The sequence below is a fragment of the Excalfactoria chinensis genome, chromosome 27, assembly GCF_039878825.1.
Source record: "Excalfactoria chinensis isolate bCotChi1 chromosome 27, bCotChi1.hap2, whole genome shotgun sequence".
Taxonomy (NCBI): Eukaryota; Metazoa; Chordata; class Aves; order Galliformes; family Phasianidae; genus Excalfactoria; species Excalfactoria chinensis.
Genome location: NC_092851.1, coordinates 301385 through 323939, shown reverse-complemented (window position 1 = coordinate 323939; position 22555 = coordinate 301385). Strand labels below are relative to the sequence as shown.

At 56.2% G+C, this 22555-nt stretch overlaps 4 protein-coding genes across 4 annotated transcripts; all 4 read left to right on the top strand.

Annotated features, from left to right (window-relative positions):
* The first annotated feature begins 2682 nt into the window (after positions 1–2682).
* LOC140263005 (class I histocompatibility antigen, F10 alpha chain-like) lies at positions 2683–4271 on the top strand. The gene is made up of 6 exons (XM_072357738.1): positions 2683–2752; positions 2862–3104; positions 3267–3569; positions 3660–3932; positions 4006–4113; positions 4231–4271. The coding sequence occupies exons 1-6, from the start codon at positions 2710–2712 to the stop codon at positions 4269–4271; spliced, it is 1011 nt and encodes a 336-aa protein (XP_072213839.1). The 5' UTR covers positions 2683–2709.
* Positions 4272–5786: 1515 nt separating this feature from the next.
* On the top strand, positions 5787–11778 carry LOC140263004 (zinc finger CCCH domain-containing protein 11A-like). The gene is given in 14 exon segments (XM_072357737.1): positions 5787–6007; positions 6209–6328; positions 6802–6925; positions 7333–7536; positions 7785–7901; positions 8090–8170; positions 8603–8710; positions 8925–8987; positions 9228–9311; positions 9400–10179; positions 10324–10397; positions 10507–10663; positions 10765–10928; positions 11307–11778. Coding segments are annotated over 14 exon segments (2202 nt in total). The 5' UTR covers positions 5787–5953; the 3' UTR covers positions 11379–11778.
* A 761-nt stretch (positions 11779–12539) lies between these two features.
* LOC140263070 (class I histocompatibility antigen, F10 alpha chain-like) lies at positions 12540–15115 on the top strand. Its single transcript, XM_072357813.1, has 7 exons — positions 12540–12645; positions 12755–13018; positions 13248–13520; positions 13611–13883; positions 13957–14064; positions 14371–14403; positions 14546–15115. Exons 1-7 carry the CDS (start codon positions 12603–12605, stop codon positions 14563–14565), a joined length of 1014 nt encoding a protein of 337 aa, XP_072213914.1. The 5' UTR covers positions 12540–12602; the 3' UTR covers positions 14566–15115.
* Positions 15116–17359: 2244 nt separating this feature from the next.
* LOC140263073 (class I histocompatibility antigen, F10 alpha chain-like) lies at positions 17360–19901 on the top strand. Its single transcript, XM_072357814.1, has 6 exons — positions 17360–17484; positions 17594–17863; positions 18097–18369; positions 18460–18732; positions 18806–18913; positions 19031–19901. The coding sequence occupies exons 1-6, from the start codon at positions 17442–17444 to the stop codon at positions 19057–19059; spliced, it is 996 nt and encodes a 331-aa protein (XP_072213915.1). The 5' UTR covers positions 17360–17441; the 3' UTR covers positions 19060–19901.
* Positions 19902–22555: the final 2654 nt, after the last annotated feature.

Sequence of the window (22555 nt, the reverse complement as noted above, 5' to 3'; positions counted from 1 at the left end):
GTCCCCATTCTCAGTCCCAACGCACGGCGTCCCCATCCCCCCTCCCGCAGCCGCCGCCCCCTGCTGTCCCCATCCATATCTCCCGCTATCCCTCCCCCCTGCTCCCTCTGTACCCCTCCCCCGGCTCTCCCTCTTGTCGGTGAGTGAGTGCGGCCGGACCGGGTCCCAACCATCCCCGTATCCCCACTCCGGGGCTGTGCCCGTGCGACCCCCACCCGCGGCTCACGGCCCCGCTGCGCTCCGTCCCCACCGAGCTCCACTCCATGCGGTACATCCAAACAGCGATGACGGACCCCATCCCCGGGCTGCCCTTGTACGTGCTTGTGGGGAACATGGACGGCGATATCTTTTGTACTACGACAGCACCACACAGAGGTACGTGTCCCGCACCGAGTGGATGAAGGCACCTGGAGCTGTGGAACCGAGCACTGGGAGAGGAACACCCGGATCACACAGAGCACTGAGCAACATGGGCTTGTGAGCCTGGATACGCTGCAGGAAAGATGCAACCAGAGTGGGGGTGAGCACAACCAGCACCACTGCTCCGTGTTGTGGGATGGGGCTCTATCCGCAGAACTGCCCTATAAGGTGAGACTAATACAAGGATGGTGGTTGTAAGGTAGAAATAATACAGAGATGGTAATAATACAAGAATGATGCTGGTATATATCCAAGAAGGTTATCTATAGGAAAAACTCACTGCTATGGATGCCTTCAGCCTAGCTAGAAAATGCTGAGGCTGGTTATCCAAACTCCATGAAGGAGCGATCTCAAATCCAGAGCTGCCTTTTGCACTGGATACTTTTCTGTTCAGTGAGAGTGGAACCCTCCTGGACCCTGCCAGCCCCCTCCCCCGGGATAACACGTTTCCTGGATCTCTGCAGATCAAGGCTATTCTGGCTTCCAATGTTTTGCTTTTGTCCCCATTCACATCACAAGCCATGGAGGAGGTGTGGGGAGGGTTGGGTGGTTGTGTTCTCTTGCCAGCACTTATCTGCTTTGGCTGGGGCAGGTCACTGACTTTGGTATTTTAACTCTCTGTTCTTCTTTAACCTTTTTGCTGGTGGTTGTTGTTATTTGTCACAATTCCATTGTTCGTACCCTCTATTACACCTGCACGTAACATGAATAATTCCACTTCCATATAGCATTAATGTTCACACATCCCTATAGCATTAACAATTCCACACCTATTTAGCATTAACAATTACATTTCCATACACCCTTTGCATTTATACTCTCATATACCATCAACATTTAGCAATCACAACAACAGCGACAATAACCAGTACACTTTATCCTAAGCATTCTTTCTCTCCTCCAAGTTATCAGCAGAAATGGGCCTTCCCATTGACCCGATTCCAAATTCCTTCATCTTATCATATTTTTTCCATGCATTTTCACTCTTTCCTCATTAACTGGAACAAAGTGAGGGCTACCGGCTGTCCCCCGTCATCACATCCTCGATGTAAGAGGTTCAATACATGTGTCGTTTTAGCAAGCCTTCCTGCTCTAAGTGCCTTCTCCATTCCCTCCTTCTTGCTTAAGCAGCAGAGATTTAAGGATGAATATTGTCCGCTGATACCACTCGGCTGGTGCTGACACTTTACACAGAGGGTCCCTGTTGATCCAAACCCTGCAGCACCCCTTTCCATGGGCGCAGCTGGCACCGGCTGTGCCTGAGAATCAATCAGTCGAGCAATACAAGTGCCGGCCAGTGATTCCCATGGAGGCGTGGCTGTGACTGTGCATCACAAGTCCTGCAGGACTCTGTACAATAACGCTTCCCAACGTGGCTCTCGATCCGAGGCTACGATAACTTTCAACATATCTGCATCCCCGGCTTTCCTAGCCTCCCTCTGAACAGCTGTGCGTACATCACGCAAATCAGGAGGGGGCAAATCCGTCTCTTCTTTAGGGTCTATGAGGCCGGGATCCAAAGGGAAACCGGGATCCTTGGGACGTGAGGCAGTAAAAACCTCATCCGATGGTGGTGGCGGGGCAGCCGACGGCACTGTGGGCCGATCTGTAGAGCGAACAGCTGCTCCCTTACCCTCAGGCAGACTGGGGGTGTCAGGTTGCGATCTTAAGCGGCTCTTTAGAGCTTCAATATTCCGGGCTCTTGTCGGGTCTGCGTTTTAGTGACCTGGATACGGGTCATGAGTCACCAGCATTAAGCTGGGGACAACAACGAACTGAGATAAGCCACTGACTCCCGGTTGCAGCAGAAATCCCAGAGGTTTCCCTCGCCCTCAGTGCCTCTCCGTGTCCGACGGCTCCGTGCTGGAAGGATCGCTCCGTGCACCCCACGCCTGCACCCGGGGACGGGGTTCATCGCAGCCCCCCGGCCGTGCTCCGAACTATGGCTCCCTGCCTTCCCATCGCCCCTCGTATCCCCGATACCCCCGAGAGAAGCCATCGGCCCCCTCCCCTGGGTAGGGACACGGCCCCGGTGGGGACACAGCCCGGGATGCCCCCGGTGGGCTGGGGTCGGCTCCGCACCGCTCCCGTCATTTTCGCTTTCTCGTCCCAATCTGCGGGAGCGGATTCTGCCTGGCGCCCGGAGACGACACGAACGCTCCCGTTCACCATTAGTGAGGCGGAGGCGGAGGAGCCAATGGGAGTGCGGGAAGGGAAAAACTCCGAAACAGCTGAAGGAGCGGTGCGGGGTGTGTCCGTCCTCGGAGCGCAGCGCTGTGGCTGTGCGGGATGCTGGGGCTGCTGCTGTGCGCCGTGTGCGGGGCGGCGGGCGGTGAGTGCGGCCGGACCGGGACCCCTCCGTCCCCGTAACCCCACCCCGGGGCTGTGCCCGTGGGACCCCCACCCGCGGCTCACGGCCCCGATGCGCTCCGGCCCCGCAGAGCTACATTCCCTGCGGTACTTTGATACCGCAATGGCGGATCCCGGCCCCGGGCTGCCCTGGTTCGTGATTGTGGGGTACGTGGATGGCGAAATCTTCGTGCACTACGACAGCACCACACAGAGGTTCGTACCTCGCACCGAGTGGATGGCGGCCAACGTGGACCAGCAGTTCTGGGATGGGCAGACGAAGATCGCACAGAACAATGAGCAGAATAACCGCGCGAGACTGGTCACTGTAGCACGTGTAGCACTGTAGCAGTGCCGCCCGCACCCCCCAGGGCTGGTCCTGCCCGGCGGCACCGTCCCGGGGCTGCCCGTCACAGCCCCACCGAGCTCGGGGTGCTGCGACCCGGGGGGACCCCAACCCCATCCCCACTACAGTGGGACCCCTGGAGATGGAGGAGCCCCTGAACCCCTGCCCGGCTGTGTTTCAGGGTCTCACACATGGCAGCGCATGTATGGCTGTGACATCCTCGAGAACGGCACCACCCGGGGGTATGATCAGTATGCCTATGATGGGAGAGACTTCATTGCCTTCAACAAAGACACGATGACGTTCACTGTGGCGGTTCCAGAGGCAGTTCCTACCAAGAGGAAGTGGGAGGAAGATGATTATGCTGAGAGGAAGAAACATTACCTGGAGGAAACCTGTGTGCAGTGTCTGCGGAGATACCTGGAGCACGGGAAGGCAGAGCTGGGGAGGACAGGTGAGGGGGGGGCTGCGATGTGAGTCTGAAGGTGGGGTGGGGGCTCAGCGTGGGGAGCTCAGCCCGGCCCTCACTGCCACCCACCTTCAGAGCAACCCGAGGTGCGAGTGTGGGGGAAGGAGGCCGACGGGATCCTGACCTTGTCCTGCCGCGCTCACGGCTTCTACCCGCAGCCCATCGCCGTCAGCTGGGTGAAGGACGGCGCGGTGCTGGGCCAGGACACCCACTCGGGGGGCATCGTGCCCAACAGCGACGGCACCTACCACACCTGGGTCACCATCGAGGCGCTGCCGGGGGACGGGGACAAGTACCAGTGCCGCGTGGAGCACGCCAGCCTGCCCCAGCCCGGCCTCTACTCGTGGGGTGAGTGAGGGGATGTGGGGCTGGGGGGCTGCGGGCTGCCCCTTCCCCTGCTGACGGCCCTGCCTTCCCCCAGAGCAGTCACAGTCTAACGTGGTGCCCATCGTGGTGGAGGTGGTCGTTGCCATTGTGGTCATCACCATCGTGGCTGGTGTTGGACTCTTTATCTACAGACACCATGCAGGTAAAAGTGGAGGGCTGTAGGATGACAGTGGGGGCTGTTGGGGGATTTGAGGCTCCCTCAGGAGCCCCTAGCCTGGCTGTGATGTGAACCTGTGCTGATGCATCTCTCTGTCTGCAGGGAAGAATGAGAATGGCTACAACATGGCGCACCGTGAGTGATGAGGGCAGCACTGTAAATCACCTCTGCCCGGTGCCAGGGCAGCGTTGGCGTCCCCAACGCTGGGGACTCTTCAGGGAGCTGAGGGCTGGGATGTGAACACGGCCCTATGGGAGAACATCTCTTCCGCACAGGGATCAACCAAACCATCTGAGTGCTGTGCTTCAGCCTGGAAGGGGACAACTGGCCATACGAGCTTTTGGGATCGATGATGGTCACAGCCACATCCTCACAACCTCTCTCATATCCTTCTGCTTCCTATGCTGACAGCAGCACTCTGCCTGCACCTCTTGCAATGAAATAAAGACCCACACCAGTGCACTGCTCTGTGCTCAGCCTGTTTGCAATGTGCTCATGGACCTGCTTCGGGATGGGGTAAGTGAGGGGTCTGTGTCCCGGTTTGGATCCTCTGGGGCACATGTGGACTCCTTCTGGTTACCCACCACCCTCCACTCATCCCTCCTCCTCCCACCCCTCACTCTTTGCTCATGGCTCCATCACACACTGTTGCTCTCCTCCTCCCCTCAGCATTCCCTGTGCTATCTGCACCGCTTTGGCATGAAGACATGGCAGTAAATATCATCTCGCTTTGAGCTGAGCTGTGCTTCCCCCCTGTTTGGTATTGGATAGGTGGTGCCTGCATTCATCAGGGCTGGAGTCAGGGAGGTCACGGGTATCTGATAGGGGCTGTCACATGTACCAGTATGTAGGGTTTGTGGCACGGCATTAAACTGGTTCTTTCGGCGTTACACACTGTGTGTGAGTCCCGTCTGTTCCCCGTGTGCGGAGGCACGGTATTGCACTCGGCAGCCTTGACTTGTGGCCGGATCGGGAGGCGACAGCCTTCATGTCAGAAATGTGGACAAATGCTTCTGTTGTCTGAACCGGATCTTGGCTCTCAGCACAATGGGGCGCTGCCTTTCCAACCCTTCATGGCACTGCTAGGTGCCAAGGGCTGTAGCTCTCAGGGCTCCGTGCTTGGTTTCTGGTTAGCATTTGGGCTGCTGTGCTAACAGATGTGTCTGGGGTTCTCTTGTTTCCAAAGGGAAGGGCTCGTAAGGAACGGAGGGACGTGAGGTATTTCTAGTGCACTTGATGCTCCCGATTCCAGAACCCTTCCCATTGTGAGCAGAACAGAAGTGCTGAGCTGGGTGGGTGTTCCACGGTGCAGAGTCCAGAGCCGTATTGGTGCCCGGCGTCTGTGCTGGGCAGCACTGAGGTTGTTAGGAGCATAGGAATGTGCCAGAGAGGAATCTGATGGGAAGGTACTAAAGGTAACAAGGCAGCATTTCTATCGGGATTGGAGGAGGGAAGGAAACTTTGCCATCCAGTTGGAGGGGCTCCATTGGAGGCCTTGCAGCCGTGCACCCCCAGGGGCTCCGTGCTGAGTCAGGCTGATGTTCCTCTAGTTTGACCAGCGTTGAGGAGGGCAATGTTTGGAAACAACTGCTCCTGAGAGACTGATGGAACGAACAGGAGAAAACTGGGAAGATGGGTGGGCATTCCTCATTCTTTTCTGCTTGTTGCTGTTTTGCTCAGGGTTCCTTTTCAACAGAAGATTTCACTGATCAAGGCAGTAGAAGACGCTCAGTGCAAGGAAGCACGAGCCAGCTCTTTGAGAGAGCAGAGGAAGAGCTGCACAGAGATCCCCGAGAGCAGAACTGCTTCTGGGAGCTCGTCCAGCATGTCGAAGAAAGGAGAGGATTGCTATTTCTACTTCTATTCCACTTGTAACAAGGTCTGCTTGGGTTCTTTCCTTCATTTCTTTTAGGTCTTCAGAGGACGGGGTGCAATAGGTAGAAGCATTACTGATCTTGGGCAAACTGAATAACTCATTGCATTGCGCAATAGGGCAACTGGCTACAAATGAGCTCAAAGCACGGCCAGTTCTCAGGTTGTACTATTGCATTTTCCTCTCTGTGTTTCCATTGGGTTCCAGGGAGACAACTGTCGCTTCCGGCACTGTGAAGCTGCTTTGGGCAATGAAACCATCTGCACGCTGTGGAAGGAGGGCCGCTGCTTCAGGAAGGTCTGCAGGTTCAGGCACATGAAGATCCAGGTGAGTGTTGGCTGCTCAGAGTTCATCACCAAACCCACTTCTCATTGCTTCAGCTGGGCTGAATGGGCGTGTACAGATTAGGTTCATTGGCTTTGAAAGGAGGATGGTTCCTATTGTGAAGAGGGGGCTGGGAGGAAGCAGAGGGAAGAGAGCTGAATGGCATTGGTAAATCAGAGCAGGACATTCCTGTAGTAGATCCCAACAGTGTTCTGTCCACAGCTGCTAAAGAAGCACATGCATCAGACAGGCATTCTGCAAGGTGTGTTAGTTGAAGCCCTTCTCAACTGGTGTCCTCACCCACAGCATGCTAGGAAAGCTGAGTGAGCGCGGTGCTCCCAGCCTGCGCACGCTTCAGAGTGGTGTTGGAGTGCTGCTTTGTGGCAGTCTGCTCACTGGCATCATCTGCAGCTCAGTCTCCCTTTGCAAATCTGAGGTCCGCATGACCAGCAGCTTTTCTTCCTTTCCGTCCTCAGAAAAAACGCAGTGAGATTCCCTGCTACTGGGAGAACCAGCCAGGAGGCTGCCAGAAATCCAACTGTGCCTTTCATCACACCAAGGGACGGCACCTCAATGGGCTTTTCTTACCACCCAGCCAAAGTGAGTTGGTCTTGGTTAGGGACGAAAGATGAACTCTATTGCTCACAGGTGGGTGTAGTGTGGTCAAGAGTGCCAGGGAACGTTCATGGTGAGCTGATAGATGGGTGCCCAGCTGAACTTTGGGTGCTTCTGAGAGTTCAGTTTTGTCTTGCCCGCTCGGCTTCTCTCTGCTCCTGTGGCCTTTGCCTTGCAGGTTGTTTGCCTGCAATGAAGCTTTGACTGGGTGACAGGGAGATGAATGTTGTGTAGGGGGGGATTTCTTTGTTCCCAGAGTAGCCGGGTGGATGGGCAACTGGAGACTCAGCATTGATCTGTGCGGGTTTTCAGCCTTGCCTGCCATCTTTGTGCAGTGCTTGTAAGGTTAGGATGCAAGTTTTCCATTCCTGATGATCCTTTCCTTCCTGTAGCTGCGCTGCCAAGTCCTGCAGAGTCTGCAGGCGACGATCTGAAGGCAGCTCAGCCAACACTGCAGCAGAGCAAGCTTTCCGTGCAGTCCAATCCCTCTCCACAGTTGAGGGCAGTGATGGAAGGGGACAACTCCAAGGATGTCCCAAGCCCTACACATCCTGCAGCTGGAATCAATGCTGCAGATGGTGATGCTGATGGTGAGTGTGGTTGCTGCTGCTTTGGATCTTGAACGTGGCTTTTGATCTTATGGTTGGAATCTTAGACTGCTTCTGTGGGTTTACCAGGTAAGGACGGCTGTTGAAATAAGGAACCCAGCTGTAATCACTAGGTTTGTCCTTAAGAATATGAACTGTGGGCTGAAGTGTCATTGTATGAGCTGCATAAAGGTGGGAAATCTGGTTGAATTCCTACTGCGTAACTGAAGAGGCTGATTGTTTCTTTCCCTCTCCAGACCAGCTTGCTGAGAAGGGAGAAGAAACAAAACCAGCTGTCCAGCAACCAGCTGAAGAAAAGCAGGATGGATTGCAGATCATTTCCACTGGGAAATCGAATGCTGATACCAAACAAGGTATTCCAGGATGAATCAGAAGAACTTGCCAATTCACTCCTAAGCAATTCATTGCACAAACACAACAGAACGTAGGGTTGCTGACAGGGTTTCTTATGGCTGCTTCTGAGCAGGAGGCAGTTTGCAGAGCTGTGGTCCTCAGCGTGTGCCTCTGTCCCTCAGTCTCATTCACTGCTCTGTGTTTCCAGATGACACTTTGAATGCTGGAATCAAGACACCTGAAGGAACCAAAGGGAAGAAACAAAAGGACAAAAGAAAACAATCAAGCGGTGAGTTCATGTGCCCTACTTTGTGATCCTCCTGCTCATAGCCAGATAGCTGGCACTGTGTTGGGGAATAGAGCCGTTCACAGAAGGGAACCTTGATCTTGCACTGCTGGTTTTGGAGCAGCAGTTGCTGGTGGCTGGGAGCTACATGAGAGATAGACTTGGATTTTTAGCTGGGGGTATCGAGCTACTTCAGCATGCAACGTGGTGTTTGAGATCCAGACAGCTGCTCTTCTAGATGGGAACTGCAAGAGCAAATTGGAGGCCAATTAGTCACCTCTCTTATTGATGTGCAGTGGTTGTTGCATCTTGGACAGCGATGAGTAACAAATGCGCTTTGGTCTTTGTGACGGTTCTGTCAGGTTGGTTTTTGTTGTTGGCAGTGGCTTTTCTTTTCCTGGTTGTAAACACTGTCTGTTTGTTCCCTTGGATCAGAAGGGCCTTCAGGAGTTCCTGCTCATCCACTCCAATCTCGGGCTGTTCCTGTGCCAGAGGAGAAGGTGCGGACAGTGGTCAGAACTGTGACGCTGTCTGCAAAGCCGGGTAATGCTGAGTACCTTTGTTTGCATTTGGTGGCTCCTAAGTGGGATGGATCAATAACAGTCAAGGTAGTTGGGCCATGTTAGTCTGCTGGTGCTGCTGTCCAAGTGGTGTCTTCTGGGTGTATGTTTGTTGGGTGGGCAATGAGCTGACAGGACAGTCATTCTGTTGGCTGCTGGTTTCTGTCAAAGAAGCCCTTTCTTTTCCTTTGTTTTAGGGCAGGAGCTCGTGGTTCGATTGAATCCTGCTGAGAAACCTGGAAAACGGAAATCCTCTGTAGGTAAGGGCTGCTTGTGAGCTGTTGTTTGGCTGCCTGCACGGCAATGGGAGGGCAGTGCTGAAGGAGGAGGGAGGAAAATGTGTGGTGGGTCTGTGATGACTCCAAGTGGCACACAAGTGCAGCAGCTGAAAGGTGAATCTGAGAACATCCCCTTGGAAGAAACCAAGTTTGTGGTTGACTGTTGTAGAAACCTTTCTCCCAAGAAATGAGCTGAGGAATGTTGTTGTTTTCTCTCTGTAGCTGATGTCAGCGGCCTTCCGCTGAAGCGCAGCCTTGCAGAAAGGCTGGGGAAGAGGATCGAGGTTGGCAGAGCAGCAAGGAGAGGTAAATGGTCGTCTGTGTTTGCTGCACAGATTCTCTAGGCTTTCTGCTTCTTCTTTCCTGGCAGCGTTCTCTTTGCGTGCTTGCTGAGCTCTTCATCCCTGGGATCTGAACTTCTTTTTCCTGCCCCGTTTGGAAACGGGAGCACAGAGCTGGCATTGCTGCAGCATCCCTGCTTTGTTCTGCTCTGTAGTTGAAGGCGTGAAGTCTCTGAAGGAGAGACAGGGCCGTACTAGTGCTCAGACAGATCATAAGCAGGTATGACATCCTTGCGCTTCTCCTTTCTTGCTGCTGACAGAGAAGGGTGCCAAGCCAGCAGGGGAGATCCACGTGAAAACTCTGGAAGAGATCCGTCTTGAGAGAGCTCATCAGCGAGGAGAAAGCCCAGCTGCCCCCCAGGCAGAAGGGTGCTGTAAGGTGGAGGATCCCAGCTCCGGGCTGAGGCCTTCCCCTGCAGTTCCCATGCAAACCTTGTCGGAAGCCCTGGCTGAAAGGAAACACAAAGGGCTGGAAGAAGAGAAGCCAAAAGGAGAAGAGCTGCTGCCTGAGAAGAGAGCTGAGGGTGAGCGCAAGAAGCGGAGAATTGTCCGTCCATCTGTGCCTGGCCAAGTGAAACTGGAAGAGCCAGCGCGTCCAATCAAGGCATTGGAAGAAGTGCGTATGAAAAGCTTGGAAGAAATCAAGCAGGAGAAAGCCCTGCGGATGCAGCAGAGCGGGGAAAAGGTGCCAGCAGCAGCAGCACAGCCCGGGCCTGCCCCAGCAGGGAGGAAGTTGCTGCGCATCACAAAGCCAGCTCTGCTCAAGTGCTGCCCCTGTCAAGCAAATGGAGTTGGCTTCCAACTGCCTGGGCTCTTTCTTACCAAATGCTTGGGTAATGTCTGGACTGCTGCTGTCTCCTCTCTCTGTGCTTTGTTATTGAATGGGAGGCAATAAGCAGATGGAGGAAACACGGGCACTCAGGTTTCTTGATCTGCTTGCTGTTGACCAAGGGATTTTCTTTTTCCTTGTTTGAAAGCACCTGGAAGAGAAGAGGAAAAGACTGTGGAACAGAGCAGGGCTTCTCCCAAAGCTGTCTCTGCACCCGCAGAGGTGAGTCCCCTTTGTTAATTGCACACGTCTGAAACAGTGTTCCAGTGTTTCCTTCATACACTCTCCCTGGTGTTTGTTCTTCGTTTGCACTTGCTGTATTTCTTTGTAGCCCTCGGATCAGAGCACACCAAATTCTAAGGCTCAAGCCAAGAGCCTTGAGGGGACAAGAAAGGAGAAGCTGCAACTGAGACAAGCAGAGAAGCTGAAGGAGGACGTGGCTGCTGTGCCGGCTGCTGTGCCATCTGCTGCTGAAGAACCAGTCCAAGGTAAAGGTCTAGAGGGACCGTGTATTGCTTTCTCCTGCTGTAGGGCTGTTTCCCTTGTCCTCTGGAGGCACAATGGTAGCCGCTGTCTCTTCTTCCTGTAGCCAAGTGCCAGGTGTGTGTGAAGCCTTGGGATGGCAAAGCCAGCACCCCCAGGAAGCGAGCACGGAAGCGGAAGGCTGCTGAGATCTCTCGCTCTGCTGTGGCAGCTGGGAAGCCTCTGAGTAGCACTGAAGATGAGGAGCCTCCAGCTAAAAAAGCAGCTTTGGTAAGGAGGGGAGGAAGCGTCAGTGCTGTCCTGGTCAGGCTCAGCCTGAGATGCAAGTGCTGCAGAAAGGGTGGAGAACTGAAAGGTTGTGCAGGTTTCCTTGCAAAGCAGTGGCTGTGTGCAGGATGCTGGCTGAATGGCAGTGTGTGCACAATGCTCTGCAGCCCTGGGATTCCTGTGTGGCGTGAAGGGATTGGTCCATTCCTGCTGCGTTGTTGCAAAGAGCTGAGGTGCTCTGCAGCCTTCCCGTGGTTGTTGACGTCCTTCAGGAGCCCCTTGGCCCCCCGTGTTGGGTTCAGGCTCAGCAGTGCTGAAGGAGAAGCGCTGCAGAGGAAGGATCTCCTGAGGAATCCTTGACTTTGTCTTCCTTCTTGCCAGGCTGCTGCTCCAGCCCTGCCGGAGGTCAGCCTGCTCACCAAGCCTGGCACAGAGAAACCCCCCAGCAGGTGAGGAGCACAACTTCTTTTGCTTAAGCACTTTGTCTTGCCGTCAGCCAGAAACTCTTTGGTGTGTGGGAAGGATCAGGGGGTTGGGCTCAAGAATGCCCAAATCCAACACAGGAATAATAAGTACCTCCAGTTAAGACATGTTGTGTGCTGATTGTTCTCCTCCTTGTTCTAACAAGCCTGGAACTGCAGCTGGGAAGCCAAGCAGACTCTGTGGAGCAGTCGGAGGACTCGAGTTCAGCTTCAGCTTCTTCCCAATCGGTGGCCAAAGCGCAGCAGCTGAGCTCCACTGGGGCTGGGAAGACCCCCTTATCTGTAGAAGATGACTTGGAAAAGTTCATGGGGGAAATCTCAGGAGGGAACCTGGAAGCAGAAATTGGCTTGGACCCAGGGAAGGATGTGGATGAGCTCCTTCTTGAACTTGAGGAGATGATTGACAGTTGAACTGCGTAGTCTTATAGTATAGAAAATAACACAATTAATACCTTTTCTTTGTGGTTGGATACCCCAGGGTGATGCTTTTCTAACGGAGCCCGGAGTTCTGCCAGCTCTTGAGTTTGGTTTGTGTCTGCTTTTGTTTTTGACTTGAAGCCTTTCAATCAACTTATTGACACCGTGGGGGTGGGAGGGAGCAGAGTTTTTCTCGTATTTTGGCACCAAGGATGAGGGATGGGCGGGTGCAGCCCTGCCTTGCAGTTATCAGCAGTGATGCAGCAGCAGTGTGTGGGAATCCAGTGTTGTTTCTGCATTTAGAATGAGAATGTTTTATATTAAGGGCTCATTATATAACTGAAGCAATTTGTAGCTCTTAGGTAGAAGTCGTAGGTACAAAGAGTCCTGACCAAAAATGACTGAGGATATTCCAACAAATGGAATGCAGAACGACTCCTGCTCACTGCCCCCGTCCCTCAAGGCAGAAGCCCTCGTTCCCCCCCGGGGTAGTGACAAGGCCGGGCTGGGGACAAAGCCCGGGTGCCCCCCGGTGCTCGGTGGGCAGGGGGTTTCCCACACCGCGCCCGTCCCAGCCCCGCAAACGCACCGCTCAGCGCTGTCGCGTCACACCCTGTAAGAGCGCGTTCTGCCTGACTCCCGGTGACGTCACGCACGCTCACGTTCACCATTGGCGAATCGGAGGCGGAGGAGCCAATGGGAGTGCGGGGAGGGTCCGGCAAGTCCCAAAAGCTGAAGGTGCGTCGGTTCCCGGAGCGCAGCGCTGTGGCTGTGCGGGATGCTGGGGCTGCTGCTGTGCGCCGTGTGCGGGGCGGCGGGCGGTGAGTGCGGCCGGACCGGGACCCCTCCGTCCCCGTAACCCCATCCCGGGGCTGTGCCCGTGGGACCCCCACCCGCGGCTCACGACCCCGCTGCGCTCCGGCCCCGCAGAGCTCCATTCCCTGCGGTACTTCCACACCGCAATGACGGATCCCGGCCCCGGGCTGCCCTGGTACTTTGAAGTGGGGTACGTGGACGGTGATATCTTCGTGCACTACAACAGCACCGCGCGGAGGTACGTGCCCCGCACCGAGTGGATGGCGGCCAACATGGACCAGCAGTACTGGGATTTGCAGACGGAGATCGCACAGAGCAATGAGCAGAATAGCCGCGTGGGCCTGGACAATTTAGCACGGCTCTACAACCAGAGCGGCGGTGAGCACGGCCGGCACCGCGGCTCCGTGCTGTGGGATGGGGCTCCATGGGGCAGTGCCGCCCGCACCCCCAGGGCTGGTCCTGCCCGGCGGCACCGTCCCGGGGCTGCCCGTCACAGCCCCACCGAGCTCGGGGTGCTGCGACCCGGGGGGACCCCAACCCCATCCCCACTACAGTGGGACCCCTGGAGATGGAGGGGCATCACAACCCCTGCCCGGCTGTGTTTCAGGGTGTCACACATGGCAGTGGATCTATGGCTGTGACATCCTCGAGGACGGCACCACCCGGGGGTATCGTCAGTATGGCTATGATGGGAGAGATTTCATTGCCTTCGACAAAGACACGATGATGTTCACTGCGGTGGTTCCAGAGGCAGTTCCTACCAAGACGAAGTGGGAGGAAGGTAATTATGCCGAGAGACAGAAACATTACCTGGAGGAAACCTGTCCGCACTTGCTCAGGAGATACGTGGAGTATGGGAAGGCAGAGCTGGGGAGGACAGGTGAGGGGGATGCTGCGATGTGAGTCTGGAGGTGGGGCGGGGGCTCAGCATGGGGAGCTCAGCCCGGCCCTCACTGCCGCCCACCTTCAGAGCAACCCGAGGTGCGAGTGTGGGGGAAGGAGGCCGACGGGATCCTGACCTTGTCCTGCCGCGCTCACGGCTTCTACCCGCGGCCCATCGCCGTCAGCTGGGTGAAGGACGGCGCGGTGCTGGGCCAGGACACCCACTCGGGGGGCATCGTGCCCAACAGCGACGGCACCTACCACACCTGGGTCACCATCGAGGCGCTGCCGGGGGACGGGGACAAGTACCAGTGCCGCGTGGAGCACGCCAGCCTGCCCCAGCCCGGCCTCTACTCGTGGGGTGAGTGAGGGGATGTGGGGCTGGGGGGCTCCGGGCTGCCCCTTCCCCTGCTGACGGCCCTGCCTTCCCCCAGAGCGGCCACAGTCCAGCTTGGTGCCCATCGTGGTGGGGGTGGTCGTTGGCATTGTGGTCATCGCCATAGTGGCTGGTGTTGGATTCTTCATTTACAGACACAATGCAGGTAAAAGTGGTGGGCTGTAGGACAGTGGGGGCTGTTGGGGGATTTAAGGCTCCCTCAGGAGCCCCCAGCCTGGCTGTGATGTGAACCTGTGCTGATGCATCTCTCTGTCTGCAGGTAAGAAGGAGGAAGGCTACAATATGGCGCACTGTGAGTGATGATGGCAGCGCTGTCCCCCACCTCTGCCCGGTGCCAGGGCAGCGTTGGGGTCCCCACTTTCTCCCAGGGTTCCCCTTCCTGGTTCTTGGGGCTGCTCCATGCCCCACAGTGAGCACAGGGCTGGGGCTCATGGCTCTTCTTCTCTTACAGGCCAGGATGGTGCATCCAGCAGCTCATGCACAGGTGTGGTGTGGGGCTGAAGGTTGGGAGGGGTCCCTGTGCTTCCTGTGATGTTGCACTGGGGCTGGGTTGGGACTCTTCAGGGAGCTGAGGGCTGGGATGTGAACACGGGCCTATCAGAATCCATCTCTTCACTTCCACACAGGGAGCAACCCCACCGTCTGAGTGCTGTGCTTCAGCCTGGTAGGGGCCAACTGGCCAAACGAACGTTTGGGGTCAGTGATGGACACAGCCCCATCCTCGCAACCTCTCTCATATCCTTCAGTTTCCTATGCCGACAGCAGAACTCTGCATGCACCTCTTCCAATGATAGAAAGACCCACAGCGATGCACTGCTCAGCCTGTTTGCAGTGCGCTCTTGGACCTGCTTGGGGATGGGGTGGGTGAGGGGTCTGTGTCCGGGTTTGGATCCTCTGGGTGCAGATGCGTCCCCCTGCTGATTACCCCCCACCCTCCCCTCATCCCTCCTCCTCCCACCCCTCACTCTTTGCTCATCGCTCCATCACACACTGTTGCTCTCCTCCTCCCCTTTGCACTCCCTGTGCTATCTGCACCGCTTTGGCATGAAGACATGGCTGGAAAGTTCATCCAGCTTTGGGCTGAGCTGTGCTTCCCCCCTGTTGGGTATTGGGTAGGTGGTGCCTGCGTGCACCAGGGCTGGAGTCAGGGAGGTCACGGGTATGTAATAGAGGCTGTCACATGTACCAGCATATACGGTTTGTGGCACAGCATTAAACTGGTCCTTCCGGCGTTACACACTGTGTGGGAGTCCCGTCTGTTCCCCGTGTGCGGAGGCACGGTATTGCACTCGGCAGCCTTGACTTGTGGCCGGATCGGGAGGCGACAGCCTTCATGTCAGAAATGTGGACAAATGCTTCTGTTGTCTGAACCGGATCTTGGCCCTCAGCACAATGGGGCGCTGCCTTTCCAACCCTTCATGGCACTGCCAGGTGCCAAGGGCTGTAGCTCTCAGGGCTCCCAATTCCAGAAAGGAATTTCCCAATCGGTGGCCATAGTGCAGCAGCTGAGCTCCACTGGGGCTGGGAAGACCCCCTTATCTGTAGAAGATGACTTGGAAAAGTTCATGCGGGAAATCTCAGGAGGGAACCTGGAAGCAGAAATTGGCTTGGACTCAGGGAAGGATGTGGATGAGCTCCTTCTTGAACTTGATGAGATGATTGACAGTTGAACTGCGTAGTCTTAGAGTATATAGTATAAAAACACAATAAAAACATTTTCTGTTTGGTTGGATACCCCATGGTGATCTATTTCTAAAGCAGGCTTCACAATGAGTCTTAAAGCACAGCTGAACTGGTCAACCAAATGGGCAGACTGCATTCCATGGTCCTGAGTTCTCCTGCTGCTCAGAGTTGAGGTCCTTCATGTACTCAAGAAATACTTGATTTCTGGAAGCCAACACGTGTGTGCTTTGCTTTGCTTGTCTCAGTTCAGAGCGCAGCCATCCCAGCCCTGCTGTGGGCACAGTGCAGCCCTGGCCCTGCTGGATGATGCCGTGGTGATGCTGTGCTTCAGCTGGGTATTTAGTGGTTTTCTGATGCTTCTGGGTGGGATTGTGCCCATGTTGTGTCTGCCATTGTTACTGTAAATATTTGATCCTTTCCTTTTCTATCTGCCTTCTATTTAAGACATTGTATGAACGTATTCAGGCTCCTCTGTTTGTGCCGGCAGCTCTCAGCTGTGTTGTTAAATCAAGCTGGCACAGCACAGCAGTGCTGTACGTCTGGCTGCAGCTCTATAGGGAGCAGGAGGGGAGCCAGGAGTGCTGCTCCAACAACAGCCCTGGTGCTGCTGCCACCGGGGTTACTGCTGTGCTGCCCTTATGTGCTCCGTGGAAGAGATGAGCTCCAGCACCGCCTCGTCTCACTTCTTTGGTTCTGAAGCCTTCAGTTGCTCTTGGCTGCGGCACATTCAGTGCAGTGTGAATCTCTCTACCAGACATAACTGTCTCAGTGGAACTGTGGGGGCTGGGAGGGATTCCCAGAGCTGACAGGGTGCTGTTGCGAGCAGGGCCAGGCAGCCCAGCATGCTCAGCAGCACAGCCAGGTGAGGCTGGCAGTTCAGTTATGGCTGTGTGTACAGCTGGTCACCACTCAGCTTCCCTGGGTGGGGTTCCTATGGGATTCTATGGGTTGTTGTGGAGCTTTCTTTTCTGTATGGACTCCTATGGGTCCCTTTGTGGTCTCTACGGGTTCCTATGTATCGGTGTGGGGTATCTACATATCCCTCTAATGGTCTCTATGTATCCCTATGGATACTACTGGTGAGCCCAACCCCCTGCCCAGGTAGGTGCTTGGGTAAGACACTGAAGGACTGCATGGACCTCTAAGGGGGTCTCTGTGGGGTTCCTATGGGTCTCTATGGCTTGTTGTGGATCTTTCTTTTCTCTATGGGTTCTTATGGGTCCCTTTGGGGTCTCTGTTGTTTCCTATGGGTCGGTGTGGGGTGTCTGCGTGTCCCACTATTGGTCTCTCTGTGTCCTATGGATCTCTATGGGGTCTCTGTAGGTCGTTATGGGATAAGAACCCCACTCACCCCCCTCCTATTTCCCCAACAGGTTACACCCCGCTTCCTGGTCACAACTACCCTTCAGGTAAGAGCGTCCCCAACCTGACCCTGTCCCCACTGCCATCAGTGAGGGCGGAGTGACCCCATCTCTCAGCCCACGTCCCCGCAGGCAGCATCTGATGGACACCTTCTGTCAGCAGCTGTCCCTGCGTGTCCCCATCCCCGACCCTGAGCCGTGGTGCTGACATTAAAGACACTCTGCAGCCTCTCTTGGTGTCTCCGTGGGCTTTTGGGATCAGGGCGGTGTCTCCATATGGGTTTCGGTTTCGCTTCACAACCTGCGGGAGCTCATTCTGCCTAGCGCCCGGTGACGTCACGCACACTCCAGTTCACCATTGGCGGAACGGAGGCGGAGGAGCCATTGGGAGTGCGGGGAGGATCCGGGACGTCCCAAAAGTTGAAGGAGCGGCGCGGGGTGCGGCAGTTCCCGGAGCGCAGCGCTGTGGCTGTGCGGGATGCTGGGGCTGCTGCTGTGCGCCGTGTGCGGGGCGGCGGGCGGTGAGTGCGGCCGGACCGGGACCCCTCCGTCCCCGTAACCCCACCCCGGGGCTGTGCCCGTGGGACCCCCACCCGCGGCTCACGGCCCCGCTGCGCTCCGGCCCCGCAGAGCTCCATTCCCTGCGGTACTTCTACACCGCGATGACGGATCCCGGCCCCGGGCTGCCCTGGTTCGTGGATGTGGGGTACGTGGACGGCGAAATCTTCGTGCACTACGACAGCACCGCGCGGAGGTTCGTGCCCCGCACCGAGTGGATGAAGGCAGCTGGAGCTGTGGATCCCGAGTACTGGGAGATGAGCACCCGGAACGCACACCGACATGAGCACGTTGACCGCGAGAACCTGGTCACTGTAGCACGGCGCTACAACCAGAGCGGCCGTGAGCACGGCCGGCACCGCGGCTCCGTGCTGTGGGATGGGGCTCCATGGCGCAGTGCCGCCCGCACCCCCCAGGGCTGGTCCTGCCCGGCGGCACCGTCCCGGGGCTGCCCGTCACAGCCCCACCGAGCTCGGGGTGCTGCGACCCGGGGGGACCCCAACCCCATCCCCACTACAGTGGGACCCCTGGAACCGGAGGAGCCCCTCACCCCCTTGCCCCTGGCTGTGTTTCAGGGTCTCACACACTGCAGCGGATGTATGGCTGTGACATCCTCGAGGACGGCACCACCCGGGGGTATCATCAGGTTGCCTATGATGGGAGAGACTTCATTGCCTTCGACAAAGACACGATGACGTTCACTGCGGCGGTTCCAGAGGCAGTTCCTACCAAGAGGGCGTGGGAGGAAGGTGGTGATGCTGAGAGACAGAAACATTACTTGGAGGAAACCTGTGTGCAGTGGCTGCGGAGATATGTGGAGCACGGGAAGGCAGAGCTGGGGAGGACAGGTGAGGGGGGGGCTGCGATGTGAGGCTGGAGGTGGGGCAGGGGCTCAGCATGGGGAGCTCAGCCCGGCCCTCACTGCTGCCCACCTTCAGAGCAACCCGAGGTGCGAGTGTGGGGGAAGGAGGCCGACGGGATCCTGACCTTGTCCTGCCGCGCTCACGGCTTCTACCCGCGGCCCATCGCCGTCAGCTGGGTGAAGGACGGCGCGGTGCTGGGCCAGGACACCCACTCGGGGGGCATCGTGCCCAACAGCGACGGCACCTACCACACCTGGGTCACCATCGACGCGCTGCCGGGGGACGGGGACAAGTACCAGTGCCGCGTGGAGCACGCCAGCCTGCCCCAGCCCGGCCTCTACTCGTGGGGTGAGTGAGGGGATGTGGGGCTGGGAGGCTGCGGGCTGCCCCTTCCCCTGCTGACGGCCCTGCCTTCCCCCAGAGCGGCCACAGTCCAACGTGGTGCCCATTGTGGTGGGGGTGGTCATCACCATTGTGGCCATCGCCTTTGCGGCTGGTGTTGGATTCATCATCTACAGACGCCATGCAGGTAAAAGTGAAGGGGTGTAGGAGGACAGTGGGGGCTGTAGGGTGGTCTTGGTCTCCCTTGGGTACCTCCAGCCTGGCTGTGATGTGAACCTGTGCTGCTGCTTCTCTCTGTCTGCAGGAGAAAGGCTTCAAGGTGGCATCCATTGAGTGATGAGGGCAGCGCTGTCCCCCATCTCTGCCCGGTGCCAGGGCAGCGTTGGGGTCCCCACTTTCTCCCAGGGTTCCCCTTCCTGGTGCTCGGGGCTGCTTCATGCCCCACATTGAGCACAGGGCTGGGGCTCATGGCTGTGAGAGTCCTTCCTTGTTTACTGGCTCCAAGCTTGCTTCCTGAGGTGTTTCTTGTGATAAGACTCTCACTGATTTATGGAGGTGGCAAGTCATGGGTGCTACTGTGGGACAATCCACATCACTTTGTGGGTATTTGAAAGCACCTTCCTTCAGAGCTCTTTGCCTCCAGAAAAGAGTGCTCAGGACTGTTATGAGCGGAAGATGTGGCCTGGGATGCAATAGCTCCAGCTTGGTATGGGAAAACTGGGGAATGAAGCCATCGTGCCCTGTGAAAAACAGGATGCAGATGGGTATCCCTGCTCCCTCTTAACTGCTGGCAAGGCCCAGAAGATGGGAACAAAGGAGTTTCTGCTGAGATCCCAGAGCCAGAAGTTTCCACTCCAAGGAGAGCTGACTCAACTACTTTGGACCTATTTATAAGTGGGTGCTACCATTGGAAATTAGCATCGTGGTCACCGTCATCATCAGTGGAACAACAACGCCTGATGACCCACCACTACTGAAGATCAATGACTGAACTGCAAACCTCAATGGATCCATGGTGCTGACTATCTCCCTCTTGCTTCCTACAGAGACTCCTTGCTTCTATTTAATATTTATACTATTGCCTGCCTTCCTTCCCCATCCCCCTACACCATAATAGTGTCCGTCCTCCCCTTCCTCATCTCCCTGATAAAGTCTTGTAATAAACTGGTCAAACCAACATTTGAACGGTTGTTTCTTAATCTCACTCCAGGAATACATATATCAAAGAACCTTAACTGCCTCCTATAAACTGGAGTGAGACAATGGCTCTTCTTATCTTACAGGCCAGGAAGGTGAAACCAGCAACTCAAGCACAGCTGCGGTGTGGGGCTGGGGGTTGAAAGGGGTCCCTGTGCTCCCTGTGGTGCTGCACCAGGGCTGGGCTGAGACTCTGCAGGGAGCAGAGGGTTGGGATGTGAACACGGCCCTAAAGGACACCATCTCTTCTCCTCCACACAGGGAGCATCCAAACCATCTGAGTGCTGTGCTTCAGCCTGCAAGGAGCCAACTGGCCACATGAGCATTTGGGGTCGGTGATGGACACAGCCCCATCCTCTCTACCTCTCACATCTCCTTCTGCTTCCTATGATGTTCTGCTTTGCCTGTGCTGCTTCCTGTAAAAGAAAATGTTGGTTTTTCTGTGCTCATTCTGCCTGCATCCTGCTCTGTGCTGTGCTTGGGGATGGGGTGGGTGAGGGATCCTTGGCCTGGTTTGGCTGCTCAGGGTGCTGAGTACCCGCTGTCCTCTACTCCTCCGCTTCTCCTGCTGCTCACTGCCCCATGTGTCCCCCCATCCCTCATCACCTCCCCTCTGTGACCCCATGCTGATGGTTGTCTGTTCCCCATATGAGCTGGAATGTGGTCTCCTTGGCGCTCATCTCACCTTCCCTGCATATACCGACACAACAGGATATCCTGCAGCACTTCCCCTCCCCCCCTTCCCCCGTCCTGCTGCCTTTCCAATCCTCACCCACAAACTTGCCCACTCCACATCCCTCCTCCCACCCTCCCCCACGCTCTCGTGTCCCTGCTGTGCCCCCTCCGGCTCCGTGATGCCCCCACACGCAAATAAATACGATTGTTCTGCTGCCCACCAGCCCTCTTCTGCTTCATTTCCAACCCCCCCGCCCCCGTTTGTTGTAACTGGGAGCTCCGCTCTTCCTGCTTGTGGGGCTGGGCGTCCCTCCCTCTCCCTGCACTTCTTACATCACCGGGACTCCCCGCCCTGACATCCCAGCACCGCCCGGCTACAAACACGCGGCTTTATTCCCACTTCTGCGTCCCTCCCCCGGCCCTGGTGGCACTCAGTGGCACCGCAGTCCATGCAGCGGCCGTTGCGTGTCACACAGCAGCGATCCCGCAGCGCGCCCGGCTCGCCATCCACGCGCCCACGGCACAGCTCTGCTGGTCCCTTGTCGCCGTCCCGGTGTCCCCGCCTCCACCCTCAGCGTCCCCATTCTCAGTCCCAACGCGCGGCGTCCCCATCCCCCCTCCCACGGCGGCCGCCCCCTGCTGTCCCCATCCATATCTCCCGCTATCCCTCCCCCCTGCTCCCTCTGTCCCCCTCCTCCGTCTCTCCCTCTTGTAGTTGAGTGAGTGCGGCCGGACCGGGTCCCAGCCATCCCCGTATCCCCACTCCGGGGCTGTACCCGTGCGACCCCCACCCGGGGCTCACGGCCCCGCTGCGCTCCGTCCCCACCGAGCTCCACTCCATGCGGTACATCCAAACAGCGATGACGGACCCCATCCCCGGGCTGCCCTTGTGCGTGCTTGTGGGGTACATGGACGGCGATATCTTTTGTACTACGACAGCACCACGCAGAGGTACGTGTCCCGCACCGAGTGGATGAAGGCACCTGGAGCTGTGGAACCGAGCACTGGGAGAGGAACACCCGGATCACACAGAGCACTGAGCAACATGGGCTTGTGAGCCTGGATACGCTGCAGGAAAGATGCAACCAGAGTGGGGGTGAGCACAACCAGCACCACTGCTCCGTGTTGTGGGATGGGGCTCTATCCGCAGAACTGCCCTATAAGGTGAGACTAATACAAGGATGGTGGTTGTAAGGTAGAAATAATACAGAGATGGTAATAATACAAGAATGATGCTGGTATATATCCAAGAAGGTTATCTATAGGAAAAACTCACTGCTATGGATGCCTTCAGTCCTGCTGGAAAAATGCTGAGGCTGGTTGTCCAAACTCCATGAAGGAGCGATCTCAAATCCAGAGCTGCCTTTTGCACTGGATACTTTTCTGTTCAGTGAGAGTGGAACCCTCCTGGACCCTGCCAGCCCCCTCCCCCAGGATAACACAGATCTCTGCAGATCAAGGCTATTCTGGCTTCCAATGTTTTGCCTTTGTCCCCATTCACATCACAAGCCATGGAGGAGGTGTGGGGAGGGTTGGGTGGTTGTGTTCTCTTGCCAGCACTTATCTGCTTTGGCTGGGGCAGGTCACTGACTTTGGTATTTTAACTCACTGTTCTTCTTTAACCTTTTTGCTGGTGGTTGTTGTTATTTGTTTGTCACAATTCCACTGTTCGTACCCTCTATTACACCTGCACGTAACATGAATAATTCCACTTCCATATAGCATTAATGTTCACACATCCCTATAGCATTAACAATTCCACACCTATTTAGCATTAACAATTACATTTCCATACACCCTTTGCATTTATACTCTCATATACCATCAACATTTAGCAATCACAACAACAGTGACAATAACTAGTACACTTTATCCTAAGCATTCTTTCTCTCCTCCAAGTTATCAGCAGAAATGGCCCTTCCCATTGACCCGATTCCAAATTCCTTCATCTTATCAT